The sequence below is a fragment of the Aquila chrysaetos genome, chromosome 8, assembly GCF_900496995.4.
Source record: "Aquila chrysaetos chrysaetos chromosome 8, bAquChr1.4, whole genome shotgun sequence".
Classification (NCBI taxonomy): domain Eukaryota; kingdom Metazoa; phylum Chordata; class Aves; order Accipitriformes; family Accipitridae; genus Aquila; species Aquila chrysaetos.
The window spans coordinates 27036027-27057136 of record NC_044011.1 but is presented as its reverse complement, the minus strand read 5'-3'; the positions used below and the strand labels follow the sequence as shown (position 1 = coordinate 27057136).

Below are 21110 nucleotides of genomic sequence, written 5' to 3'. Positions count from 1 at the left end.
TTGTTTTTAAAGACCAACTTCTTTAATGATACATACCAGTGTTATACTAAGCTTACAAAATAAAGTTGTCTGCATGTAAATACAAGAGAAACATTAAGAAATCAATAGTGATCAGGACAGGGATTTCATTTCCTGTACAAATTTAGAAATTACTCAAGAGAAGATAAATTAACATACATGGCTGTGACAATATGAACACGGGTGTAGTCAACATGATCCATTTATTGAAAAAAGAGGGCAGCTCAAGGATTTAAAGATATTAACAGGAGATCCAGTCTTAAATGGGATGTGAAAGAGCAAACACCACATGTGGATAGCAAGGCATTTTTCTCAAGTATTAGATTCTTTGGGCGAGTTTGGAACACCAATGATTCCCACTCACAATACAGAAATGGAGGTATTGACAGCCTTACCCCAGTATTTGACATACAACTGGGATAGGACATCCCACTTGTAGTTTGTGGGGGTAAAGAGGGCTATAGGTGGGGAGAGTTGTGAGCACATGAAATACAGGGTTTTTAACAGCCTGTTCAGCAGTAGTGAAACTTTTGGTTTTTAACTGTGCCTGCACTTACTTATACTTCATAAAAAGTCACATGAGTAGCTAACCATGTTGTCCCACATGTATTGCTTCACAGCTTTATTTCTGCAGTTACAAGCAATTCAAAACTACTAAATGTTAGAGGCAAGCCTCTTAACTTCTTATCAAAGAAGATCTGTCCATCTTACCGCAAGACAAACAGTATTGCACTTCAAGGTTATATTAACTGAGTTACAGAATCTCTTTAAGGACTGAAGCATTACTTACGCACATCCATTGCGCTATGTGTCTGCTTAAAAAGATAAGCAAGAGAAATTAATTTTAAATTAATACTGCAGGGTACTGTGAAGATGACAAAGCATAGGCCCTCTGTGTACTTATATTTCTAATGCTTAAAAGGTTCTTCCAGTACAAGGCTGGTTTAGCACAGCAGTCTACAGAACCAGCCGTGCCCTTTCCCCGACTCAGTGGTCCAGGATCCGAAGATTGCCAGATACGATTTTGTTCTCTAGTAGGGCTCCAGCTGGGATGTCAATTCTGTCGCCGTGATTTGCAATGATGATAACTGTTCCCTGGATTTACAGAAGAGAAAACAAGCGATTAGAAACTTTGTATTAACTCTTGTCTTGGAATGAGCAAGAGTAGTGTTGTCTGGAGGACCAGTTAGGCATCAGCTGTAATGCAGCCAGATCCTGGATGCATTTAGTGGTATTGTTTCTGCACAGACTTTTTTCCGTGCCCCCCACAACAAAGGTTTTCAACAAGCAATATTAGAAACACTGTAATTACCAGCATACTAGATACTATCAGCTTACAAGCACAGCTGATGCCTTCTTTGAAGATACATGCTTGCTGTAAGTGCTCTTACCACATCTGCTTGCTTTTAGGTGGAAAAATGTTACCCACATCAGTATGTCATGGCACAGCTCACCATTACAGCTGTAAGGCAAATACACAGAAAGAGCTAGGCACGCGTACACGTGTGTGAGTGTGCAGTCCGATAATAGCCTAAGCTGGGTCAAGTGCTGGTTGTTGCAGCCCCACCTTGCACCAATCTGCATCAGCAGCTAAACTGCCCTAGACTTACAGGACCATGACAATGTTCTGCTGGGATTGGCCAGATTCCAAGGAAGAATTTGAGAGAGAAACTAACTTGCTCAGCTTCAATGTTTACTAATAAATCAAGAACACCAAATTGATGAGAAGGGGCCTGTGGCTGTAAAGCCAGCCTGGGAGGTGAGGTGGTACGTGCCTTGTAAAGCTGAAGGACAGAGATGTAAGCATTGTTTTGAACAGAGATTCATGCAGTCTGTGGTGTTTTCAAGGTTTGTGGATAAAGCTCCGCTCTCCCGGGGACTATACAGAGAAGCAGCTATAGCAGTAACACCTTGCACTCCATATGGGTCACTGTTCAGTCTTGGCCTCTGCAGTCCCTGGGCCAGTTACTTAATTCCTAGGAGTGCTTCCATGGACTGTGCATAAAAAGGCACTGACTTAGGCAGGATCAATTACCAAGGAGCAGAGATCAGTCACATTTATTGCAGGAGCATCCCAATTACACACTCACCTTTAATGAAACATTCTTCCCAAATGTAACATCACCTGAAACTGTGAGATGATCCAGCTCCAGCATATCTGGAATACTTTCAAACCGCCGCAGGTAATCTTGAACCTTTTGGAGAGAGGAAAGAATAGAGACAGTTTTAAATCCAGCTGTGGATTAAGACATGTAGGAGCTTCTTGGAAACTCCTTTCAGGGACCTTTCTAGAATCTACATCTGACTTCATGTAAGAGTTGCTACTTTGAAAGCAACATGGTATTGTCATTTCTGTCAATGATAACTACGAGAAACAGTAAGGGCAGTATCCCACCAAAGTTGCACGAGCTCTAGAGAGCACACAACCCAATTCACCTTCTGTTTCCTCAGCTGATGGGGTAAAGGAGCACCCAACAGCAGGATGACATTATGCACGCATGTTAAGTACACAGTTTGTATTCTAACAGCCTAACAGTTCTTTACAAAGAGCAAAAGGGAATACCAGAAGGGCAGAGGTAGATGAAGTAAACCTCACTTTTAACTTATTTATTGCTACGGACTGTATTTTCATTCAGAGATAAAAACAAAGTATAGTTATAGGAGTTTACCTTTGTGAAAGAACTTCCCAGTTTGACAAGAGGCACTGTTGGAAATTCACGCTTCTCGCTCATCGTTAGAGATCCAGCATTAAGGCTATACAAATTAGACATCACAAGCAAGAGATCTGACGTGGTCTTAACAGGCAGAAAACGACTACGAGGTACGTTTATCCCCAGAGAGTTCTCAAAACTCTTAATAGCAGCACCAACTGCAGTCTCCAACTGGATAACATTCAAGCCTCCATCCAGAGTCTGGAAGAGAAAACTCATGTAAACACAACCAGCAGGTAACAGCACTCAGAACTAGAGATGAGCCTAAGTCAGCTCTGCAGTTACCAACAGACCAGCTCCTTTTCGAAGGTAGCAGTCCCTGTTCTGTTACCTAGAATCTAACAGTTCTTTTGAGTCCGTTTCCTCTAAAATCTTCCTAGCTGATTACCTTTGGGTTAACAATGATCTCCATGTCAATAGCATTCTTCTCTTGCAGCCTTTTAATTGCAGACAGAGCAATCCACAAATTGTTGGTATTGAATATTTTGAATTTTGACACGGACTTGAATTCATCCACGTGTGCTTTTGGGACCTGAGCTATCTCCACCAGCCTCAGCTTGTTTTCATATTGCGTAAGCGTGCCACCCTGCAAGGGTCAAAGAAAAAGTTTTAAGTCCTGTTCACGAGATGCCACAGAAACGCCCCGCTCACCCCAAACAGATGCACTGTTTTGTTGGCATTTAAAGTTGAACCTCAGTGAAAACATGTTGCTTGTGTTCAGCTACCAGGTTACTAATTATAGAGTGTGTTTAAAGTACAGTCAGAACTGTCAAACGATCATGTTTCAGCACTCCAAGACAGTTAATTCTTTTAGTGAAAGTTGTTGAGAATCTTTTGCAAGTGCTGCCGTTGTCAAGAATCACCTTCAGCAGTACTTTGCCAGATTACAGAGCAAAATCCAAATTAGATCTAATAGTTCTGTATTTGTGGCACTTACTGGAGGAACAAGTGGTACTTCAGTAACCTGAACTGAATTCTTACAGCACATTTCTGTGGTTTTATAGAACTAAGTCAGAGCTTTCTTAATATCTCTATGAGTACAGAAAATATCACGTTTCCTCCCCATCCTCACATTTAAAAGAATAGAGGCAAAGGACAGGACAAATTACTGCATGCTAGAAGTATTTGATACGTGCCATAAACATCTGACAAGTTGTTAAACCTGGACTTTGTACAAAGTCAAGCAGCTAGGGCAGGAGCAGACTGGCAGCCACCCCAAGCTGAGTTGTGCAATGCACACCTTGACAGCTGGGTAAGTAGCTTAGGCAGTTTTCAGCTAACAGAGATACAACTGCTGTATCCCACCCCTCAGAGCTCTACTTTAACCATCCCCAAACCTTTCCCCTGTGTAAATGACAGTTTGGAGAAGGTACGGGGGTTGTGACCTGCCCCCTGCAGAAATCACTTGTGTTTTCAGCAATCAGTCAAATCCAGGCTGTCCTTGTCTGCTGTTGACCAGAACCTAGATCCAATTTGTTGCATGAATTAGAACTTCATAAACTTGCTGATTTTGTGCATCTCAAATTAGATCACAGCTGATGTATTAAATGGTGCCTAAAATAGCTATAAGAAGATTTAATGTATGTCTGAGTTCATGCATACAGAAGAGAGAAGACACTGAGATTTTCACCAACATGCCAGGCATTCAGACAGACTTGCACAACTATTTCCCTTTACCTTCACATCTGCCCTGGTTTTGTTTGTGACTTCCATGACAAATTCACAACGTTTTCCATTGGGTGGGTTCATAAGATGATTAAGAATGTAAAGGTCCACAGTGGCACCCAAGTTATCTATATTGGATACAAAAATATATTCCTTCCCCTCTCCAATAAGGTTATCCAGCAGACCAGAGTTATAGAAACTGGCATAGATATCTCCGTGGCCTGGGGGATACCAGCACTCTGTATTCTCTCCTGAGTAAGATACATCCTTGGCTATTGGCAGCAGAGTTTCCTTGTTAATTCTAGGATACCTGGAAGACAGTGGGTTTTGTTGAGTTCTCACCAATGTCAGACTAGCATAAAGAAAAACAAAAGTACAACAGTAAAGGTGCAACTACCTGGGCTTTTTCATACAGCTTTTGAAGGTGTGCTTTCTAGGTTAGTGTAAGTACTCTGAATTGAAAGACCCATCCAAACACTGAGCTATCACTAAGAAGCTAGAGCACGCAATCTCTCATTCAAGGATCTAAAGCCACAGTTCTCAGACTGTGCTGTTGAACAGCTTCCCTCTGACATGCAGGTTCAGAGCATGCCAGGCACGCCTCTGACATCATCAGCCACTATAGATTAGAGTTTGTTCTTGATAAGGAAGCCATGTTCTGTCTCCCTCCAGAGCCCAGGTACCCTAAAAGCAAATTCAGGAATCAAGTGACCAGCATTCAGTAAACCATTATTCACACATTTCTTAGAAACTGTGTCCCACCCCCTCCACCCCCCCCCCCCCTAAATTTAATACATTGCCTTTGGCTCTGCTTAACACCCTGATGTTTCAGTCTTTCAAAGAGGCCCAAAATAGAGACTGAACATGGGTACAGAAGACATTATTGCTACCTCAACATCTCAAACTAAAAACCCACACCATTTGGAGTATGGAGAAATGCAAGCTAGTTTTTCACTTCACCCCAAGTAGAGAAGTTTTTTGATACCTGCTTTGATTAAAAGTATATATCTTCACACGGCTGTGACTGTATTTCTGCAAGATTTTCTTTGTGTCATCATCAGTGTTGAAGGAATTCATGAGAACAAGAGGAACATCAGTGTTGTAGGATTTGTTTAAATGCTGAGATTGGAAAGAAATGGTAAATTCAGCATGTATTATTAGCTTTAACGCCTGACACCTGAGATTTTGGGAGAAAGAGATTAGATAAAACAGACTGGAAATAATAAATGCATGAGATAAAAGAGAGATGCACTTATGTTGACAGAAAGAATAATAAATCAGGTAAAGGAAAACAAATCCCTGTAAGTAGTAAAGATAAGGCCCACATTAAGATACAATCAATCTTTGTTTTTAAAGCTGCATCAAGATTTAAAATTTGAAAAGCACGAAACCACAAAATTATTATTTTAAATTTCAGGCTACTGTTGATTACAAAAGGCACGTTTTCCCTCAAATTATTAAAGTCTGTCAGGATGAAGTTTCAAAACCTCTGCACAGTAAGCACTTTTGAGCCTTCTTGGCAGGCTACGAGATGGACAATAGTATCAAGAGTACATAATGAATGAAATGTCACCATGTTAATTATTTGGGAATCTATAGAATGGAGCTGAAATACACAAGAGCATTTCCATGCGCACAGCACAGCAAAGACAAAAATCAGAAAACATGACAGTGTTCCACCAAAAATAGAGTGTGCAGAAAAAAAGATACTTCAGTGAGTTTTAGGCTTTGTGTATCAGATCACCCTCGTCTGCTGGGGAGTGTTTGGGATCATTACCCTCTGGTGGAGTCTGAGACTTCCACAATGACCCTTTTGAGAAAGCGCCCGCAACACTGAAGGATTAGGACTGCATTAGTTGGATATAAATTTAAGTCTGCTATAGAACTAACACACATGGGAGAGTCACTCCAAACAAACACCACACTGAGGCAAAAATTGTTGGAGCTCCAGAAACTATGGAACAGGCACACCCAATTTCCTACTCTAATGACCATCTTAATTATCTGCTGTAAGAGGAATATTCTGCATTAAAAACATAAGCTGAAATGTCCTCTCTCAGCACCACCAGATGTTATTTTATTTTACTTTTCTTTCTTCAGAGGAAAATGCCAGCAATCACTTTCAGCATGAGAGTTTTAATTCAACAAGGAACCTGGAAGTGCTGTGAAGAGCTTTGTTCTAATGCACATAAAAAAACCTTTTAAAAAGCTAAACTTAAGCCTGCACCTGGAGGAGTCAGAAACAAACCCAGGAGTTAGCCATACCAGGCCAGCTCTACAATTTGATTGCTTGTGTTTCAGGACACAATCACCACTGTTTGGGTTGGTGTGCACAGGCTGAGTTACACGTGTGCTAACACGTGTGGAGTGGACAGAGTTCAATTGCCGACTGCACTGTCCCTTTCATGCCTATTCTTTCCAAAACAATTCTCCACTTCACCACTAGCACCGTGACCAGAACTCATTTCCCTCTCCTCTTCCTTTTGGCAAGCCTCCACTGTGATCTCTGTTAAACGGCCGTACAGGAGAAGCTCAGTGTGTCTTGCTTCCTCCAATGTAGAAAGAAAAGCCCACCAAAAGTTACCTCAATCTGCTGAACTGTCAGATCCAAGAAGGTGTTCTCATTCCGCACCCCGATAAGACTTTTGGGGCCTTTACAACCCATGCTTGTGCCCAAGCCGCCATTTAGTTTCACAACCACCAGCTTGTTCAAGACAGAAGCAATGTTATCAGGCAGTCCTCTGGCCTTTATCTTCTCATAAGGCTGGATCTGTAAAAACAAACATAAAAACCAGCAGTCAGATATCTGGAAGGAAATTTCTTTCTCCTAAAAACCTTCAAAACTTAAAATTCAGCAATAAGATCCATTATTTATTTATATGATTTATGACACTAAAGAACATTTGCAAAATGAGTCTACAATAATCTGATTTGTTACAATACAAATAACCCAATTTGTTACTACAAAAAATAACCTCTTTTCTTGAGAACTTCTACAGACTTTGTGACACCAGTCACAATCAGCTTCGTACAGATGAAAAGATGTCCCTGTCTACTCTTCCAGGTAGGGTGAACTGACTCGATGGTGAAGAGGGGTAAGGAAGAAGTCAGGCCAGTTATGCCACTTACCACAACCCTCCTCTTGTCCTGCAGAAAGAAAGGGGGTCTCCTTGTGAGCCATCTAACTCCCTTCCCCAGTAAGATGACCCCCTTCAGTCAGGCCACAATTTAAGAACACAGGCCCTGCATGCAGGACAAAACTTCTCTTCCCTGGGCAGCTTAAACTCACAGCAGATTTTTTTTTTTGATACTTCGCTCTGAGGTTGTCAGAGGCAACATTCCTGGCAAAAGGTTGGTTCTTTGACTCAGTCTAAACCAACTTTTATTCCAACTACTAGTCCAATATAATAATTCATCTCTCCCAATAGCATGCTACAAAGTGGAAGAAAGTTCCTAGTTCTTATCCTGCTATTTTCAGGATGTGTTCATCCAGCTCACATTAAACCTTGCAGAAAGTCTTCTACCTTGCTGACAGCTATATCCTACAAGTTTAAAAACAGAGTATGGGCCACGTTTGGGGCTAGTGATGGAGAGCAAAATCACGCTTGTAATGAAAGTGTGCCTTTCATTAGGCATTGCTCGTCCCCTAATCCAAAGCACCTAAGTAAAAAAAACAAAGGTAACAATGCAATGATAGGTATTGTGCCAAAACTGTTAGAGCAAAATCAATACAATTATTCTTTAGCCTGCCCTTCTAGAGATTTTCTTTTGAAGAAAAGCCTTGGTGTTTCAGTGCTGTGTGTATTCTAGCAGCAAGAAAATTATTTTAGTTCTGTAAGGGGTGTGTATGATCCACAGCTGATTTCCAAAACCAAATATATACAGAGTAGTTTTCGGAACAGTGTTTGCTTTGGGCAAGTCAGGCTGGGGTTCAAATGGAAATTCACATTGCACTGGAACAAGAGTCATATTTCTTACTCGGATGTACAGGGGTAGAGAGGAGAGTTTGCACAATTCCAGCATTCCAGTACACCACAGGCAGCAGATTAGAGCAGATCCCTCACATTAGGGAAATTCTGCCTTACACTGGATCTGGAAAGTTTATGGTATATATTTAAAGATAAGATCACTCCACATGGAGTTATCATGGCTCAGGCAGCAAGCAGTAACACAATCACTGCCATTTCACAGAGGACAGACGTGGGAACTTCTTTCCAAAGTTCCTAGAACTTTTCAGGAACAGAAGTGTGCAAAAAGCAGAATCTTGCTGTGTTTTGTCAACAACAGAGAGCGTGTTCAGGCTGGGTAGACACCTTGAAAAAACACCACTCTTCTCATTAACAAAGAAATGATAAACACTGATTTTAACATACTGAAGGTACATCAGAAAGCTTAATGAGGATTCACTACCAGCAGGATCTACAAAGATTTACACTCAGACATTTACTACCTCCCATCCGCTCTAAGGTCAATACCACTCCATTAGACTGCAAATGGATTTAAAACATTTAGGTTTGAGCTTTAGCTGGGTGGGATGTGAGTCACACCCATGATGTTCAGATGCCATCTAAACAGCCAAAAAAATGATTTCAACTTTCAAGTCTTACTACGTTCTTCTTGCATCACTCACAATATAGTTCTCCAAAAAGAAGAAAGTCTGCCCCTCAGTTCAGGGCCAGACTGCCTCAAAATCATTCGCTTTTGCTGAAGTGCCAACTACCCTTTCATGTCTTCACTACCATGCCTGAAACTAGCTTATGCAGAAAGCTCAGAGTAAAATCCTGATGAAGTTACAGTTCCATCCAGGCCCTCCATCAAGGACTTAGTTCATTGGATGTTGCATCAGCTACAACACAAAATTTATAACTCAGCCTCACTAAATATTTAAGTTTCTTCTGGCACAGGCATTGGAAATGACAACTTGGCAATGAAGCCCTGGATTTTGAAGGGTCTTTAATTCAGAGAATAACAAATGTCAAGAACTCAAATTCAAGCAGGATCGTTGCAGCATCAGGACTGCTGGATGCCAGTGCTATCATCTAGCAGTTCCAGTCATCTGTAGGCACTAATATGCAGAACTACCTCATCACCTATGAGCATATACACAAGTGTAAGAAGTGCTCCACAGTAATAAAAATCAATTCTTGCTCTAAGGATTTGGAACAGTGAACTTGACAAGTAACTGCTGATGGGGAAATACTTCAGGAACAAAAACGGGCAGGAGTGACATGGCTTACAGATGCATGACTACAGCGTTACTCATTTGAGACATCTCAAAACTGTGGTTTGAGCTTGTTCTAAGATGGCATATCTAGCTTCTTTGCAGACAATGTCACAGAAGTGATTTTCATAACAGTTTGCATGAGGCAACATTGGGAGTTTGACTAACAGATTTCAGAAGCATACTCCTACTGCAAGGAAGTTTGCAAGAATTTGTCAGAGACAGACAAAATGAACATCAGGGCTGTCATCGTGGGTAGGATGGAAAGGAATACACCCATATTAGTCAATAGGTACTTACAGAACAACAAGGAAACATTTACTCAGCACCAAGGGACAGTTTTAGAAACAGCACCAAGTGAACCTTTAAAACTTGTTTCCAGAGTTGAAGATAAGGAAGACGTTTTGCTTTTGAGTAAGAGCATGACATTCTTTCTTTTCCTTCATGATATAGTTCATTAAGATGACAACCTGAGCTGCAGACAAGAATCTGACCACTGGGGAAAAAAAAAAACCCAATAGACAAGCTCTTTTCACACTTACATTGCTTTGGATGCTCTCTTTACATCCAAAAATAGGTTTTGCATTGCTATTCTGCGGTTAGCTTGATCACGGCAGTTCTCTCAGAGGCCTCCCAGCAGGACTTTGCTATTGCTTCCAATTCAAACAAACAGATCGCTGCAACCTATATCAACAGGATTAAACTACAGTTGCCATGCCCACATTCTTTACCTCCCCTCCTCGTTAACTGGCACTCTAAGTATACTTTCTTCTCTGAAGACTGGGTCCTAACTATGCTAGCTATCACTGTAAGCCTTTGGACATATGAAAGCAAAGCATCTGGAAGGAAAAAACAAGTCAGAGATTTACCAATATAGAGTGAAATGGGTTCAATCTTCTGTTATCGTCATCTGGAGCCTACAAGTTGCTTACCCATTGGTATTAGTTGTTACACTGAAAACATGGAGGTCAGGGATGAAATCTCCCATTGCAGAGAAAAACAGGGGAACATTACAAGACAATCATTTCTGTTTCAATTTACTGACAGGAGCCTTTACTTGTCAGTAGATGCTTCAGGAAAGAACAGAAAGCTACATTCAAAGAACAAGTACAACAGATAACACATTAGATGATCCATGGAAGTCTGATCAGAAATTCCACTCCTGCATAGTACAGTCCCATGGCATTGGGCAAAAGCCTGAAACACCTTTCCAACCTAAACTGAAAGTCAGAAGTAGCTTACGTAAAATAGAAAATTAAAAGACAAAGCCTATAAATGCAATAAACTATTCATGAACTTTTTAAAGCTGTTAAAAATTAACAAACAAAAAAACCCCAACCACCCCACATTTTGGCACATTTTTGGGGTGCTTTTATTTTTTTTATAGATATACACACATGTGTACATCTGTATGTATACACACACACGCGTACATATATACCTAAACAGATACTTAGAGCTCTACTAGGTATCAGCTGAAGATTACACTTGCCAAAATTCTCAGGGCTTTGGGCCAATCAAGCACCAAACCAATTCTCCAAAACAATCACAGGCAAATAAATTCACACTGGGGAGAATAAGTCGTTGCTTTCTAGGCCATGATACTTGTAGTGCGAGATTCTCAAAAGCAGCCAAGCAGCCCACCACCATCACCACCACCTCATAAAACAAGGTCGTCCGTACGGGCAATTATAAATCACTTGCAAGATTACCAACCAACTTTCCCAATGAGTCTTGTGTGTACCAACCTCTGTGTTGTTCTAACAAGACCAGGAGGAGAGTACACTGTGTGGTTTTATAACTAGGAAAACTCAACTGGAACTGAACAGAAGCACTCAGAGAAAATCTGCATATATTCACAGATGGATACTTGTCCCAAAGAACTCAGTAGTGCAGTCTTTATTCTGAAGCCCTTCTAAAATTGTCACTCTTTACCCCTTCTAAAAGCTCATACTGTTCTTACCTATACTAGCTAGACTAATAATTCTGTAATTCTGGTCTTTAAGAAATCAACTTTTATCTAATAATTCCACAAGTCATACCCCTCAGCAAAGAATAATTTGGGAGGAGTTGCACTACAGGTCACTTGAAAAGGGTTTAACGTAAGACACATTCCTCTTTCCATGGTATGTCCCCTACATGAGTGACATATTAAAAAGGTGGTGGAGGCAGGGTAACTACAAGCAGGGTTTGAGGAGGGTGGGGACATGGAACTCATGATCAGCAATAAAAGAAAAGAAAAAAAAATACTCAAGAACGTTAAGTTTGCTTTCAGTTTTTGAGAGCACTCAACCCACCTCCTGTCAGATCAGGAAGTCTAAGAATCATCCAATAAATCCTAAAGAAAGAGATATTTATTATGAAGTGAATAAGGCATGGAAGGAAGTTTGTTTATGGGTATTTTTCCCTAGTTTTCTTCTGTGACATTTACCAAGTATGATTCTTTGATTTGGAGTACATGCTAGGTAGCAAAATTTCATTTTAAGATCATGCATGCATCTCAGCTGACCCAAAGTGACCTGATTTTGCAGGATTCTTACCTTTCTCTCCCTCTTGTCAAAAGTTGCTACATAGCTAAGGGACACATTTAAGAACGAGACAGTACAGGCCATAAGGAAGAAGAGAGATACTCTTTCTAATCGTGCCCTCCTTTCAGCCCTCTGTGACCTTAAGTTAGACCTTTGCCCAAGCTCTTTTTTAAACAGCTTGCCCTGCCTGGGAATCTCCCATCAGTCTATTTCAGTGTCTTATCATAACCCTCCTGTTTGACATTTCCTCCCAACTTCCTACCTGGTAATTTTCAGTCCTTTACAGAACTTGAAAGTTTTTCCACTGAAGATGTGCACAACTTTAAAAATAGACAATAGCTCTCCCTCTCCACGAAGCAGCCCATTCACTCGCATCAAATTGCTGTAATTTAATCCCAGGCCTTATCTTGACACAGAGAACAGTTTATTCCTTTCATTGTTGTAACTACCTTTTTACATATTTAAAAGACTTATCACTCCCCAGAGTCTCACCCCCTCTAGACTAAAAGTAACCCCCTTTTCTTCAGCCTTCCTTGTAAGTCATGTTATCCAGAACTCCAATTTCTCACCTTGGCCTCTTTATTGAAGGTAGATTTTTCTCCCCAAAGCAACACTGCATTCAGTGTTACAGTACAGAAGACAGAGAGAGACATCACATGTTTTTGACATTAAAAGAAAACACTCAACCTTGGAAAAACCCTATACTTGCTCTAAAACAGCATCATTCTTCAACGCTTTAGAGAGCAGCACTGCATCTGTTCTGGAAGTAACTGAACAGCCTGCCTTTCAGTTAGAAACAGAGCCTCGATTGAATCACCACAGAGAGGCTAAGAGAAACCACAAATGTGTAAGGACACAGAAGTCCTGCAATATGCCAAGATCACTACACTGGGAAAAGCAAGAATTTGTAGTACAACTACACCGTTAGTTACACAAGAGTCAAAAGACAGCCTAAGGCCACAGATGAATCAATAAAATGAGATTAGGTTTAATAGGAAGTATTTATTTCAGTACTAAACAGTGCTGAAAAAAATATTTAGTGCTTTTTCAGCAGTAGCTCAAGTGGCAGGTTATAAGTTATAACAACTTAGATGACATTAGAAAATTACACTCAAAAAAACCCCACAGTCAACTACTTGTTTCAGATTCGCTTCTACTTCAGAGTCGCTTTTACTGAGCTGCTGTAGATTACAGAAGTTGCTAAACGAGCTATATAACCCAGCCCACTTACCATATGTCCCTTTCAAATTATTTAGCAGAATGGATTGCTGGAAACAGTCTCATCCAAGATGTGCAACCTTCTTTCACGGGCAGGAGGGAAATGGGAACAACAAGGGTCCTACCTACTTCCCCTCTAACACCAGTTACCATTTACTCCAGAGAAGGTACCAAATGGTAAGATGGCATCTGTCCCATTTTGTTCCCCTGCTCAAAGAATAGCTAACAAAATAACACCAACAAACTTGACACATACATTAAGCAGGACCTGATGTTCAGGAACACATACAACATATGTCAATAAATAATTATTTTTCAGTTAGAACCCAAAGTGTTGTCCTATGTGATTTTACAGAACCATGGCAGATATATCCATTCTAGGAGCGACTACATAGAATCATAGAATCATTTAGGTTGGAAAAGACCTTCAAGATCGTTGAGTCCAGCCATCATCCATGCCCACTAAACCATGTTATGGAGTACTCCGTCTATGCGCTTTTTGAATACCTCCAGGGATGGTGACTCAACCACTTCCCTGGGCAGCCTATTATTTGCTACAAGTAGCAATTATCAGTTTTATGTTCCTTACAGACTGTCACTTCATTGGAACTTACAGAATCTTCTGGAGGTCTCTGAATCTTCCCCCAGTCCACAGATGGTCCCTTTTCTTGTAGGAATCTATGAAATAGCTTCTTAAATCCTTCCAGGTCCTTTTTAGTGTGCTACAAAGAAGAAATGCATTAGTTAATTCTAGTATTTAATGCATACCTAGTCAATCATGGAAGCGGTTCTACAAACTTGATGTACAATCTATTCACAAGAGTAATTTTATCAGCACTGAAGTAGACATGCTAAAGTTTAAGTAAAATTCTAAAAGGTACCAAAAGCTCATTTCCACTAAAACTCAAGGTACAAAACCAACTTGGATACCTTAAAGACAAGTCTTTAGTCAAAATCATAACCATTAGAATTTGGCCCAATCTTTAGGATAACAGCTTTACCCTCCCTTTCTGTAATCCATTAAAGATTACATAGAACCTTTAATAACTAAAGATGATTAAACACTTAATAACAACTCTGTCACCCAGTTTATATGGAACTGAAAGTCTCCTACTGACATTGTATCCAGGCTACTCTTCCACACAGGGTCAGAGCATGTCCTAAAAATAAGGATCATGGTATTCTGTGATTTGTCTCCATGTATAACATTCGCCTCAATTTCCTGCATCTAGTTTCTATTCTCTGAGTTGCGTCCACATCATGCTCCTTACCTCTAGCTCATTTGAAGGTGCAGTCGCAAGTATCTTATCAAGTTCTACTTTCATTGAATACTCCAGCTCTTGTCGAATGACTTCCTGAAACTGTGAAGTGCCAGCTTGAGACATTGCTTTGCTGAAATCTTAAATAAAAATAAAAACACAGGTTAAAGGAAAAAGAAGAAAACTAGCTTGTTTAGACTACAAATAGCCTTCAATTTTCTTTTAAAAATTAATAAACTCATATAATCTAGTCTTATTTTATTACTGTGCTAGCACTCCAAGAACGTAAAGGTTTTGTTCTTAGTAACTTGGAGAACAGACCTTAAACTGGGGCCACAGAACAACAACCCTTCTCTCAAAACTCAAGAGTCCCAAAAGACCAATGATCCATCTCAAGTAGTGTCCAAAAATCCACAGCAGTACACTTTTTTGCTAGAGAGCCAAAGAATTACATCCTACTGCATCAACACACTTTAGCAAGTAAAAGTGTGAAAAAGCTTTTCACTAAAAAAAATTCTTTTATGTAGAACATTGTGATCGAGGGTATCCTTCTGTTCACACAAGCAAATAAAAACATATGCTTTAATTATTTATACAGTGCGTTTTCACACCATCTTCAGCTTGTTCCAGTAAATATTCCCTTACTTTATCGTATGAGTATTTTCACACTACAGCATGCACTTCAGTTACTAAGCAACCCAGGAAATTCGTCTGTCTATCACTTCAGCATTTGTTTTGTTTTTGAAAGCGATAAGCTCCATAAATGTGAAAAAGAGTAAATATACAAATGTTCTATAAAGTCCACATCACAGAAAGAAACGGGAGATAACTTGACTTTATTTTCCAACTGAAAGTATTTGAAGCGAGTGTGTTCTCAAAAGACATTCTGAGTATGTTCTCTAAAGACCTCAGTTAATTTAATTTCTGCCAAATCTCTTGAGTAATCACTTCTCTGTAATACAGAGAGTGATGTATTGCCAAATATAGCTGGATTTTAGAAACACCCTGAATACTAGTGCAAAAAGGGACAGGCAGAAACTTTGCAAGTGAACAGAGTGATACTGCCAGAAAATATTGTTAGAAGAGGAACCTGCGTTTAAAGTTTACTTATTTAGAACATGCATTAAAGGGCTATTCTATTGAGAATGTCTAAGAAAGCCAGAGGCAGTTCATTTTAATACAATTTTGATTTTATTTTATTTTTTTAAGCAAAGTATTCCACAGCTTCAGACTCAGTGACAGTATCTAATCCTTGCTTTGAAGCCCACAGAAGCCATTTTCCTGACTGCACTGTTTTGCAGGTAGGGGAGGAAAAAAAAAAAAAAAAAAAAAAAAAAAAAAAAGACAGACAAGTGCTGCAGTGCACATACTGTGTGTGGTGCAACACAGGGGAAACGCCAGCTCAAGATGAACAGTAAAATGAACAATACGTTCTTTTTTTTAATCAAATGCTACATTTAGTAGTAAAAACAGGTAATAGTTGAAAGCCTGTTAAGCGTATCTTTGCAGGTCAAATATGTTACAACACGGACAGCTCTTCATTAGGAAGCACTTCCTCCTACAGAAAAATGAGGTCTATACCAGCTTAATACTTTCATTCCAAACTGCTGCAAGTGCTGTCTTTTCACTCACATACTTTAGGTTGATGAGTACTGAAACACTGTTTAAACTTCCAGAGAAAAAACTGCTAGGAGATACTTTCCGATGTTTGTAGTGCTCCCTGCAACATGTTGTAATACATGACTTCGGTTACAGCAACAACAGTGGCCATTTCTCACAGTTCACCGGCCTGTAAAACATCTGAGCTTCCCAATATGATGCAACGCACCTCAGAAGAAACTCTGCAAATATCAAGTATTCAACAGAGACTGTCATTCGTGCTGTTAAACACATTGAGGCTAAGTAAGGCAGAGCCATCTAGCAACCTTCCCAGGCTGCCATGTAAGTAGGAAAATCTTGTTTGCTCATATTAGCCAAAAGACTTGTGTCTACCAGATAAAAGCATTTAGAGATTAAGTAACATCACAAACAAATCAAAAGAAAAAGGCATCATAAAAGTAAATGTGTGATAATGTCCTAGTTTGGTTTGTTGGGTTTTTTTATAATACTATAAACTCTCCACAACTTGATGAGCAAATGCTAAAACACATTTGATCACCAGCGTCCTCACAGAGAAGTGAAGCAAGCCCATTGCTTTTTCCAAACACCAAGTGTCAAGCACGCAGACCAGCCAGCTAGATGGGATATTTCTTACCGAAACCCAGAGCACCAAAGCTACCAGTGCTGTTGGCTGCATCCTTCATTGGCACTAAAGAATATTTAGGCTTCATGTTGACCATTTAACAACTACTGGAACCACTCAGTCTCATCCAGATTCAACATGCCAGGGCACAGTTGCTTGGGGAGAGCATTATTAGTGCTATTAGTACTATTATTATTATTATTTTGGGGAAAGAGAGTGGAAGGACATGGCTGGAGTCCATAAAAACATGTGTTTGCCTGGTGCAGGAAAAGTATCTATTCTGCATACGTAAGAATTTGAATACTGTAACTATGCAGCCAAGAGAAATAGCAACTCGAAGCTTTTCTGCTTTTAATGTGCCATTGCAAGGCAGAGGCTTTTAAGCATTTATCTTAAGAGACATCCACCAGGATTTGGACCAGATGGGGATCCATGGCACTCTGTAAAGGCTCCCCAAAGCAAGACCATGACAGCAGCATCAGTACATCTGCTCCAAACAAACGAACTCAGTACTAGTTGTTCCTGTGTTGCTGCCCCTCAGAGTTTTTGAGAAGAAGCTGGTATTTATGCACCTCAGCCTACTGCTAGCAGAAAGACAACTGCAGTCCTTTAACATGAGCTACTGTTAAATTTAATAGCCAGGGTGAAGGTTGATTTCCCTTTTCACCCTAGCAGCAACAAGGAAGTAGAAAGGCCAGTGCAACTGCCTATCTGAAAGCAGTTACTTCCTACAGGCAAGTAAAATTCCCTAAGGCTATGACGAAAAGCAGTTACTGTGCCTCTAAAAATCTGATGGGAGGCAGGGGTGTCGAATACTTGCAGGAAGAGATTTCCAAGGGTACGTGCGGCCATAAACTCCCAAATTATTTTTAAAAAGAAATGCCTCTTCCAAGCTATTGCACAACCAACGCCTCAGATTTCAGCCTAAGCCCACTTTTATGGGACCAGTATTCTTGAACACTCATCTGAAGGAAGAAAAGGGTGGGATAAGGTAGTGGAAGACTCTTGGGGGACCAGCCCACGCAGGAAATTAGCACAGAACAGAAGAGCATGACTCAATAGTTGAGGCTTCAAAAAACACTGGGCTTTGCAAAAATGACCACCCAGGATATCTTATTTTAATGTCTTCAGTGGAAAGTGCTTCCTCAAGTAGTAGAGAAACAACAACTCTTAATCAAGTTTGCGGTGGTGTCTGACGCGTGGAGAGTTTCACTCAAACCCTCCTGCCCCCACTGTTATTTCTGGCACGCTTTTGTGCTCTGCCCTCACTGCTAACCTGCCCCCTGCCCTCACAGCATAAACTACAGCATATGGCAGAGTATTTGCAGGTTTATGACACATAACTTTATAAATGACATATGAAAAACCAAAATATGATAAATCAGATCAAGCCAATAAAAAGGACATCTTTGTATGCTATCAGAAACAAAATAAAGGACAGATGTCCCCAGGAAAACTGCACAAAACTAGAACAGCAGTGACCCCTTACTTAGGGGTTTGCATGTATTTCCTTTCTGCTGTCCCTCCTCTTATTATGCATTAAAAGTGGAGAAGGTGTTAAGATTGGTTAGTTTTGTTCATCAACGCACTCAGCAGAGAACTTCACTGCCTTGGTACTCGGTATACAAGGACCCAGCACAGGAGGGAGTTGTGGCACAAGTCAAGGAAGAAGTCCCCTTTCTCATGAAAAAATTGGGAATCTTTTGGGCTGAGGGTTATGAATTGCAAATACTTTTGCAATCCAAGTAAGTATACGAAAAGACCTAGGGCAGAAAATTATTTAGGTCTCCTTGGAGCCAGACTACTTGCACAAAAATCAAGAAGGGTGGCCAGGAAGTTAAAACACGCAGCTGAACTTTAAATGTTCTATGCTTGAACTCTATGCTGAGGGTACAGAGTGAATGCCTTAACTTCCACCAACTCTGCTGAAAGTTCAAAGCAATTTTTATCCCTGATGAGGATAAAAATCTCTTTAAATACCCATACTATAATGTGCAATGCTAATAAATATTACTTCGTTTGATTTTTAGAACTGAACATATCCACTCAGCCTTTACAAACGTTTTTCTTTTCCTACTACTAGAGGCAAAATTTGTCAACATATGTTGGACTGAAGCATACGTGAAGTGAAACCTATATGCTCACTCTCCCTCTCTCCTTAACGGATGAGCACATTAGCCTGAGCTAACTCAGAAGTCTGCAACCTAGGAAGCTGTTCTTGCCAGCTGCACGCACCAAGAGTTTAGGTGTTACGGTCAGACACAGCTGGGCAGCTGATCCTCATGCTAAAAATATCACTTGACATTGGCAACGTGTTTTAGTACTATTGGCCTGATAAAAGAGTACTTAAATGGCTGATGCTTTTTTTAAAAAGCTTTTCGGATTGTCAAATCTTTGGTAATATTTTAAAAGTTGGTTATGATCTTTCCATAGGTTTCTCCAGCTCTCAGTTTCATAAATAATGCCACTCCAAGATGGCTACCTTCAGCAGTAGGCTGAGATAAGCCAATTCCATTTAAAAAGAACAATTCAGAATGAATTTTCATAACGTATTTCACAGCAAGAAGGGGCTTATCCCGATAACTTTCAGAGTGGCCAGCTGAGAAACGTGGCTGTAACACTTCCCCCCTTCAGCTCTCTGCGTTTTGCCCAGGTGCCACAGGACATTTGCAGACAGTTGATGCATTTACACAGCAAGTGGTGTACAGTCCTAGACATCCACTGGGTAAGCAACAGCTACTTCCCAAAGCCTGCGAAGGCCCTCAGCTGCCTGCAACGTCCAAGTTCGTATAGCGAAAGACCTACTCGTGTTCTTTCTACAGGCAGCATTACATTTGTTGATAGGCCTGCATGGATTTATATTAAGGAAACCTACAGGCACGGATTTCGTTACAAAAAGCACACACACATCATTAGGAATATCAGAAAGGAGGGAAAGAAAACCACCACAGCAATGCACCAAAGTCATTTTTCTTCCCAAAATGACCTCTTGTGGGCTGGTTCCCTGCTTTGCAATAAAGGAATCTGAAACTCAGACCACGTACACACATGCTCACACATGCAGAGAGTAAAGGAGAGCACCGGAGCCTATATGGATCAGAAAACGCCAAAACACACTCAAGCCTCTGAAAAAAAGTGAAGACATTTGACCTCAGCGCTCTTCCTCCCCCAACTTTAACAGACCGCTTAGTGGAGCAGGGAAGATTTGTGCTTGCAAGATCCCCCTGTGTACTCCAGGTCCTGCCTATGCATCAGCTGTGGAGAGAAGCCCTGCAGCCACAACCGCCCGGTTTCACCGTGCGCCCGTACCGCACGAGAGCCACGCATCTACCGAGGTAAGCGAGCCAAGCAGAACAGAACCGAACCGGTGGAGGCCCTGCTGCCAAATAACGAATAACACTTTGAGGAAGCCCTTGCACGTCACAACTCGGCTGCCGATCGGGCTGCTACACCTACCGCTGCCTGCACTCTACCAGGCTGCTGGAAAGGCGAGAAGGAACAAAATAAAAAATAATAATAATAATAAAAAAGCAGAGATCTATGTATACACAGCTGAAGAGCCAAAGAAAAATAACTACAAAGCACGCCAGCTTACCTTTCGCAAAAGACGACATTTTCGCTCTTTAATAAAATAAATACTGTGCTCTTATAAATAAAGACCGAATTGTTTGGGTGTTTTCTTTACCCCAGGGCTGGGGAGGGAAGGGCCGGGGGGGGAGGCAGGCTGTCTCCCCGCGCCCCTGCGGAGGCTGGCCGCCGCCGGCGATCGAGCAGCTGCGGGGAGGCGGGAGAGACGGCGGCCCCGGTCCCGCTGGGAGCAGCCCGCCCGCCGCGCTGGCCCCTCAGCCGAGCAGTCCCTCCCGGGCCGGCGGGCGGGAGGCAAACCCCGAGGAATTTAAATTTCATCAATGAAAGAGGCGGACCCGCCGCGCCCCGGGTTTCGCCACCCCCGACCCTCCCCTCCTCTCCCCTCCCCGCCGGGCTGGGCCGCCCGCCTCCCCGGGGCTCCCCGCACGGCTCCTCCCCGCTCCCGGACGGGACAGGCCGGGCCGGGCCGGGCCGGGCCGCCACGGCCGCCCCCCGCTCCGCGTGCCCCGGGCGGCCGTTAGGCCCGAGGGCGGCACCGCCTCTCCCTCAGGCGGCGGCAGGGCCGTCGGGGGCCTCCGCCGCCGTCGCCTCCTCCACCTCCTCCTCCTCCTCCTCCTCCTCCTCCCCGCCGCCGCCGGCCCCTCACGCCGCCCCGCGGAA

At 41.6% G+C, this 21110-nt stretch overlaps 1 protein-coding gene across 1 annotated transcript; it reads right to left on the bottom strand.

Moving 5' to 3' along the window:
- Positions 1 to 20792, bottom strand: UGP2 (UDP-glucose pyrophosphorylase 2). The gene is made up of 10 exons (XM_030021312.1): positions 20458 to 20792; positions 14633 to 14760; positions 13976 to 14083; positions 6979 to 7164; positions 5380 to 5513; positions 4407 to 4704; positions 3118 to 3315; positions 2688 to 2930; positions 2109 to 2213; positions 1 to 1113 (listed from the first exon to the last, which is right to left on the bottom strand). The coding sequence occupies exons 1-10, from the start codon at positions 20474 to 20476 to the stop codon at positions 1006 to 1008; spliced, it is 1527 nt and encodes a 508-aa protein (XP_029877172.1). The 5' UTR covers positions 20477 to 20792; the 3' UTR covers positions 1 to 1005.
- Between the last annotated feature and the right edge of the window lie 318 nt (positions 20793 to 21110).